General features: G+C 40.0%; 1 protein-coding gene across 1 annotated transcript; it reads right to left on the reverse strand.

The window, feature by feature from the left end:
* Positions 1-1,721: 1,721 nt before the first annotated feature.
* Positions 1,722-8,393, reverse strand: LOC141463887 (transmembrane protein 14C-like). The gene is made up of 5 exons (XM_074146557.1): positions 8,360-8,393; positions 8,043-8,126; positions 5,570-5,671; positions 2,763-2,850; positions 1,722-2,576 (listed from the first exon to the last, which is right to left on the reverse strand). Exons 2-5 carry the CDS (start codon positions 8,116-8,118, stop codon positions 2,519-2,521), a joined length of 324 nt encoding a protein of 107 aa, XP_074002658.1. The 5' UTR covers positions 8,119-8,126; positions 8,360-8,393; the 3' UTR covers positions 1,722-2,518.
* Between the last annotated feature and the right edge of the window lie 422 nt (positions 8,394-8,815).

Below are 8,815 nucleotides of genomic sequence, written 5' to 3' on the forward strand. Positions count from 1 at the left end.
TGTGACAGCAAGACATGGAATAGAGAGGGCCGGGGTCTTCACTCCGGGAAATGAGGATTTGATAACCCAAACTCTCTTCTTCTGTCATACTCTAGTGTATTTGAGTGCTGGAGGCATGACTAAATGCTGAGTTGTTGAATCCTGGTGACTCAGTATGTGCACTGTAAAATTAGTTTCCTGTTCCCGTGCCCCGTTAAAAAAAATCAGTACTCATTTCAGCTCATGCTGACAGCAGAGACTATAAGTAATATTAAACTAATATTTTTATTTTCAGAGTGTGCTTTGAACAGAATAGCCTTAATTTAAGAATTATTTTAACAGTTCATTTCCTAAAAATAACTAAATCACTCTTTCCAAACATTACATCCACACACAAGCATGAGTCACAGCATGAAGCTTCACTGAAGCCATGCCATGGCCACAGGGAATTCAATGCAAAAGTAATAATCTCAATTTTCAGAGAGACCACCTTCAGTGGAAAAAAAACCCCACCAAAATCTACACAATAAAAATAGGAAAGAAAATTTGTAGGATTATCCAACAATCAGCCTAAAAGCACAGGCAGTCTGGAGAAAGGATATTAATGTCTTTAATTCTTTTAACGGCTGTAGAAAATTCTATAGCAGGGATGAAACTTTCTATTTCATTACATAGGGTGATTTAAAAAAGTAATTACAAAAATTCTATTGGGTTTTGCTTACAGCGTGGTCAAAAGAGACTATGATTTAACTGAGACTAGAATTTCAGACATGCTTTTACATGTTTTTAGTGTTGCTCCCTGCACATCCATCCTGTATAGATCAGGTTATTTACAGATTAAGAGCCTGGAAATAAGAGAGGTTACAATATGAAATATGTTCCAAAACCTGGGATTAATTTTGTAACTTTTGCTAAGAGAATTAGTAACACACAGCACAATTGGTCCAACATCTATGGATCTGCTTGTAATTACTACTTTCTAATACAACAACTTTCAGTCTACTACCATATGGGTTTCCATTGAACCACAACAATGGAAATGTCACTCTGGCTCAATACTGTTAAATGCCATTTTCAGAACAGAAAACACAAGCTCTGAAGTGACCAACAAAATAGAGCAATTATGTAGTTCAATATTTGATCTATGCCGTTTGAGATGATAAGTACTGTGTATAAGATGTAAGTTAATTTAAACCTACTTTGCCATAATTACCTTATGCAGTTGACAAAGTTTTGATATAATCAGTGATATAGAGGTCCAAAGTAAAAAATAAAATAGTCACTTTAAAATATATTACACACTGTAAGAATCCTAGTATATCTGTAATCATATATCACTAAAGCATAAGCTGATGAAGTTCTTTCAAACATTTCTTGCCTCTCCTTTCCTTCCCAATGCTAAGCCTCTGTTAGCTGTGCCTGCACTAACAGAGCTGGGAGACTGAGTGGAGGAGAAGCAATCAAGATTGGAGTGTCAATAAAGGCACCAGATGCCACTGATGCCTCTTCTACACTTCAGTCCTCAGGCACCACAGCAAAACCAGGAACTTTCCCAAATCCAAGGTTTCCTAGTAAAGACAGATTTGAAGAGGCACAGCCACTTCTCTAAGTGATAAAAATAAAATGCTGATAGATTCTATGGTCAAATAAGCCTGTAAGATCATAATTACATAGTGTTAATGTTAAGCTATTTTGTTCTAGTTATACAGTCCTTTGGACAGATCACATTCAAGTGTTCGTTTAGCCTAGCACAGTTCTCGCTTTATTAATGCACACAGTATGATCCTTTCCAACAACTGTTTTAATGCAGTGTTAATGAAGGCCCCTAATTTAAGCTTCTGCCCCTCCATTTAAAAAAATATTTTAAAATATTATCAAAAGACAGCACTTGGATAACAGCTCACTGCAAAGACTTCCACTGAGAAGAAAACACGAAGCTAAAAAAAACAACCCAACAACTCCTTATGCCCATACACACAGACAGGATACAAAAAAAATGACAAATAAAGGTTTGTAATAGATTTTACTTGTAGAAAAGCAACATTCTAGCATAATTTCACAATAAAAAGGTAAGATCTGTTTGGTGTTATACAGACATGGTTTATCAACCCTGAGTGCAACAGGTAAAGCATACTGTAATACTCGGGATGAATGATATGAGATACACTGTTGCGTTAGCCAATTACTCCTGGTGCCTCTTTGTGGATACTTTCTTAATTACAGGTCATCTCTGCTTCATACATGTCAGCAGTATATTTTGGAATATAAAAACTGGAAGTGTTAAAATACACCAAAATGCACCTTGAAAAAAATCAAACCAAGGACCAATTTCTCACTACACAATAATACCTCTACCGTATCACTGAAACAAACAGCACCTTGTATGTAAACCATCTGTCCCATCATTCTACTCCCCTTCATATAAAACAATGAAAAAAATTGTCTTGATATAGAAAATTGTTCCATCTTCTTGCTTCTGCATTCATGCAACTTCATTATCTGGTTTCCTTATCCAGATATTAAACTGTAAAATCAACAGTTACTTATCGTGGGGCTTTTCTGCCATCTTCAGTGCTAATCTTCCAACCATTAGCAAACTGTATATGGGGAAAAACACAGAATTAAACAACAATAATTTCTCAATTCATTTTCAAATACTTCCCATGTAACTGGGTGTATAGAAACAAAAGTTACACAAAATATGATTCACTCCATCTCAGTTTAATTAAGCAAGTAAGAAATCACACATAGGAGGTTAAAAAAAGAAGTATATTGTGTTGTACCTGACACCAGCAATTAGCCCTGCAGGCATGAATTTTCCAGAGTTGTAAAATCTTGTTCCCATGACAGCAGTCAGTGTTCCAGATGTAACTTAAATGAGAGATTAGACAGTCCACTCAGCAGAGATTCATGCGTGTGTGAGAGATACTACAATTCAAAACTAACAGAACAGAGAGAAGTAGTAGTAAAAAATTAAAGTAAAATGTGAAACAGGGTTATTTCATATGACGGACTAAAAGAGTCAATAAACTGCCTAGGCTTTGGACCTCAGTATGTGAGTACTAAACATTCTATATCAAGTTCTAGCAGACAGCACACTCCATATGCTTCTGCACAGACTGTCCTCAAATTTCTCCGTCAAACTGTTCTTCTTTGCAGACTGGAAATAATCTATGCTACACGGCTCTGGAATTCACTCCTTCCCCGTGCACAGGCAAATCACTAAACCTGTGCACATAACCCCCCCACTTCTCATAAAAGGGAGAGAGCATTTTCATGTCTAACTTGTAGTAACTTTCTGAGAATTAACAAATTTGTGTTTGGAAAAGACTTTGAAATGGAAGTGTGCTGTGTGAGTGTGCATCACCAATCCATTTCAGCCCTGCACCACATTCACTAAGATCGCAGAGTTAAATCTATCCACCCTGACCACTTGACAGAGACAGGAGCCAGGTAGTTTCACTGAGCCAGTAAAATAGAAAGGGCAATCCCTGGAACACTGTATCTCAAAGAAAGATGGAATACCAAGAAAACTATACAGAAAACATACCAATTAAATCCTTAGCCTTATCACGCATCTGCTATCCAGCAGTAACAGCTACACGTTAACTTGTTCCAACCACTCTTATTTCCTACCATTGCTTCTATGTGATAGCTAGTCCAGCAGGACCCAGCTCATCTTTAATCCTAGCCGTGGCAGCCCTCCTGCCTTTCACCACCCTGAATATTGTCCTTGACGTTTAATAGTCTCATATAAGTAGACATATAAAAGACTGGGACCACAGTCTAATATACAGTATTCAAATACCTCAAGCTCTAATCAGTAGCCAGTCTTCAAAATATACACACCTCACTAAATGTAATTTCATCTAAGACAGCAGTAGAACACACCTTCTCCAAAAACTTTAAAGCATGAAAAGGAGGAGGAAAAGACCCCATATGCTACTGAATTATAGAAATGTATGTCTCTTGCATTCGGGAAAATACTTTGTCTCACTCCTGTTAAGCTTTCTGTATATGCAGTTGATTCCAGTTACTTACACTTGATCACGCGCAGCTCTGACCTATGCTGTAGATATGAAAGTGCACTGCACTGTAGACAATGCTGAAGTGGAGAGAAACACTAGGCCTTTCCCTTTCACTTCTTACTTTCACATATCTAAGAGCTAGATGCTATGTCACTGCTTCAGTGAACAAATGCTATAGTCAGTGGCAGCTCTTTAAGCACTGACTAAGCAGTGACTCTCCACAGTTAGCTTCTCAAAGTGAGGGAGAAGGGAAGCTCCAGTTCTGAAAAGAAGGAAGAAGATACTGCATTACTAAGCTTCTTTCTCTGCTAAATCTCCTCAGGTGTGCAAAACCTTTGTAATTCCACATATTTGCCATACATAAAAATAAGCCAATCACAATCTCTGCCATTTTCAGCAATAATAAAATAACCTGCTAGTGGTATGGGCAGCCTGCAGGGAAATCATTCTTCCTGAAATGCTCCAGCTTCCTGTAGGATGCTGAAAGTACAATCCAGCCAAACAGAGAACACACAGAGGTCAGGCATCAATTTACTAGCAGTTCCCTCCCTCAAACGAGACAGGTGCATAGTGGCAGCCACCAATTCAGCCGAGCCTGGGGTCTGAAACATAACTAGTGCTAGAGAACTGTCATGCACTGATGTCTGCTACAGATCAAGAGAGAAGAAGGTACTACTAACAGATACAGGCCAAAGGACTACACAAAACACATGCTCGTAAGTATTTGAGATACAGCAGCCTAACAAGCGTCAGGCATCAGCTGAGTTGCAGGAATTATCTACATATATTTTCTCAGCCCACTTCAAATGCAGGGTATCCTAATTTCGTAGTGAGCGAGAAAAGTTCAAGTCATGTTATTTTGCAACTGGCATGAGCTTTAGGCATGCATAGGTCAAAGCGATAGGTGATAATCATCCTAACTTGATCACGACCCCGAGCTCTACATAGTAAATGGCAGAAAGACAAAAATTGCATTTTGGAGATTCACAAAATGCTACATATAAGTTTTTATGCACAAAATGCTTATTTGATTTTCTTTGCTGAGGGATGTAAATTAATTGTATTTGGTTTTTTTTTAAACCATGTAAGTTTCACTTTATCTTAGCGCACATCTTCCTTCACAACCTGTAGGTTTTTTGATGTTCAGAAGACAAACTCTAACAATAAATAATAGGTATTTTCCTCTCCTGTAGTAAGAGAGAAAGAAAAATATAAGTTTGAACTACCACGCAAAGCACTTCTTGCAAAAGGGATGCAGAACGTAGTGAGAAATCAGTGAGTAAGACACATCAAAAAAAAGCAGTCTTTAATATGTACTCTCAATGAATTCTTTTAAAAAAATAATTAAATAATGCTAAAAAAATCACATTCCAGGGACAACACTGGAGTTTGCCCACTAACAGAGATTTTCACTAAAACACAAATTTAAAGACTGGATTAAAAATAGATTTACAACACCATCAGTTTAACTCTTCTGCAAAGACTTTCAGGTACTCATTTTAAGTATCCAGTTATTTTAGGGTAAATATAATCCCTTCTAATTAAAATTGTAAATTACTTACTCAGGGAAATCCAAACATTATTTGGATTCTGCGAGAGCTGATAGGCACCCAGACCAGCCAAACTCCCAAAGAAAAGGCCAGCAGCTAGCGATGGGACGCTACCTGAATAAGTGAAAAATAACACATTTATTAGAAGCTCATAAATTAACTTGTTCATTAGCTTATCTGTTTTGTAAAACGTCAACAATAAAAAAAAGATGGGCATGCATTGTTATAAAGCAGATTAGAGAGTTTTTTTTCTTTTAAGATATTAAAACCATGCCTATCTGAACCAAGGGTTGTGTTTAAATACTCTTGCACAAGGTACAAATAGCATTAATATCTAATGCATTAACAGCAAAGCCATGAACATATTTATGATGGAAAGAACAGTGAGAAAAACCAAAGAATTGGTGTTTACTTTGTACAAACCAAAGCACATCGTTTCAACACAGTGATTCCAGAATTTCTTGAGAGGCATTAAAGGGATTAAATAGTAAGGGTTTAAGATTAGAATGAAAAAGGACACGTGAACTGAACTGGGCAGGAGGACATTTAGACAAATAAGAAGTTGCCAAAGAAGAGAGAGGAGTCAAATAAGAGAGAACATGTCTCTTAAGTACACCTGAGATATGATCCAGAGGTAACTGCAGACTTTGGAAGAAGGTTCCCTGGACTTGCCTAGATGTTGGATCAAGCCCTCAGTATAAAAGATAATCTCGAGCTACCAGAAGATAAAGGATACCACATCCAAATTGGTGATTTATAGATGACATGAAGTAATGAAGTGGCATGACCACTGGTGAATGCCCTCAATAAGGCTAATGGAGAATTCAGGACTCAATGCTACTGAGGGCGGTTCTTCATATCTTCCATTTTTTTAGGTCACCTTTAAAAGGACTCGAGATTGCAAAGCTAAGATGATAAAGATCTCCTCTCAATATTACAGGAATATAGCATATCACTACCAGAAAGTAATCAGTGTTCAGTCATCAACAAGGCAGCTCTGACATTGCTTCAGATCCTGCTTTTGGTATGAAAAGCAAGAGCTAAAGATGATAGAAAGCACAAGATATTCTTGTACGTGTGCAAGCAAAATATACACACTCTAGTAAGTGAGCTGCTCTGGACAGAACACAGTTTAGCAACCAACATGTGGTAGCTATAATTCTTTGCACAAGCCTAGGAACCAAGAAATGGCCATCATATCCTTGAATTTTACCTCAAGGCATTTTTTAAGCAGCTGTGGCACATGCACTTACTAGGACAACTACATCACCTCTGGCTCAGGAAGTTCCCGAGTCTCAAAACACTGGGACCCAAAGAACTCGCTAAAGAAAGAGAGAATATAAATAAATAAATCAATTACTTTTTGCTTGCCCTGTTCTCATATTTTTCCAAAGGTAAATAGACCTGGTTATAAAAGAACAGATGACTACCTTAGCTTTATGGATGAGAGTTCCATTTTCTTTTGGTTTCTCCAAGTTATTAGTAGGGATATGGTAACTTTTTTTTTTTTTTTTTTTTTAATTTCCCTAAAGTCACCATACAAGTTCCTGTTCCCCCTTCAAAAATCCTCTGACCTGGATTCCCTTGCTGGGCATGACCACGTCTCCTGTATGGGAATGGAGTATAAGAAACATACCTACCATTTCATAATGACTGCAGAGAAATATGGATGCAATTAATTACTAAAGTTCTTATTATTGTCCCTCCTGTCCTAAACTCCACTCACACCCCAAAAGATAAAGAAAGCCAGCAGAAAGCAGACAGGAATAGACATTAGCATCTATGTAGTCAAATGCTCTGGTAAAATTCTTACTGACATCAGCAATGCAGGAATATGCCTTCGTATCACAAGCACTAAGACGTCTTAGGGGTTTTCAAAGCTGAAAGAGACAGTATCACAGCAGGGATGAATCCACAGTTCTGTCCGGAGGAGGGCAAACTCAGAAAAATGAAAGCAGTAGGTCAGAGGGTAAGCTTGTGATGCAGAGCCCAGAAAAGGAACAAGCTTAAGGACTTGCATTATTCAGCTCGACTTGCAGAAAGGATCCTTCTGAAAACCCTCTGCAGCTTGCAGTATGCTGTCACCATCAAACATTAAAATGAGAAAAAATGTCTAAGGAAAAAAAATCAAGGTGACGTGTTATTTGAAGATACAGAACACATATTAAATATAGCAGGGGAAAGGCCTTTGTGAAGCAAACTTACATCAGTTCACCTAAAGAACACAATGCAGAGACAGGACACCAGCATCCACCAGAAAGCAGATCGTGGGCTTATCAACCCAAAGCACCAGCTCAACCCAAAAAGCACCACACCTCAACAGCAGCAAGTTATCAGCACATGGCACAAAGTGATAAACTTTACATCTGCATGAATTTCGAGACAGGAGGCTTTCGTCAGAAGCCACCCAGCTCACACAAAGTTATTGAGGGGGAAGGGGGACGGGGGGGAGCGAAGGATATACAAGCACCTTCCCGCACCGTACCTGCTTTTGCATAGCCAATGATCCCTCCCGATGCCACCAGGGCGGCGTAGCCAAAGCCCAGCCAGTCCACGGCCATGCTGAAAACTGAAAGAGAAATCGGGGTGAGCGTCGGTATCTCTTAATTTTTTAGGGAAAAAGAATAGTAACATTTTGCCGGGGGGGTTGGGCGGGCGGAGGCTTTTCCACAAGCAAGGCTCGCCTAAAGCCTAAGCCCACTCCAAGAGCTGAAAACCGATTTGTTGGGAATGCAGCCCTGGGGCCGTCGGGACGGAGCTCGGGGTCAGCCCCGCCGGGGAGGGTACGCGAGCGGCGCTCACCTGCCCGGCGGCCCCGCTCCACAACAGTCCGGGGCGGAGCAGGCTGCGGAAGGGGAGGTGAGGGAACGACGGACCGCCCAAAACTTCGCTTTTCCGGCTGCTCTGAGGGAAGAGAAAAAAAAAAAAAAAAAAAAAATCCGAAAAAAAAAAGCGCCACAACCCACAAAACCTCCAAAAGGCGGGGCAGAGTGCGTCCCGCAGCCCGGGGCTACGGAGGAGACAGCGGTGGTGCCTTCCCACCGGCCCCGGCGGGGGGTACCGGGGATGCCCGAGCAAGCTCGCGTGCCGACAGATGGGAGGGAGGCTTCGGTGCCGGGTTTTGCGTGCTTCAGCAGCGAGGGGCAAAGCTCCCTCATAACTGCCTTCGTGTGCACCCAATCCATCCTAGTCCTGTAGGACAGAAGCGGGGGGATGCGGTACACCTGAGAATTTGGGGTTGGGTTGTGGTGTCGGCTC

The sequence above is a fragment of the Numenius arquata genome, chromosome 4 (assembly GCF_964106895.1).
Source record: "Numenius arquata chromosome 4, bNumArq3.hap1.1, whole genome shotgun sequence".
NCBI lineage: Eukaryota > Metazoa > Chordata > Aves > Charadriiformes > Scolopacidae > Numenius > Numenius arquata.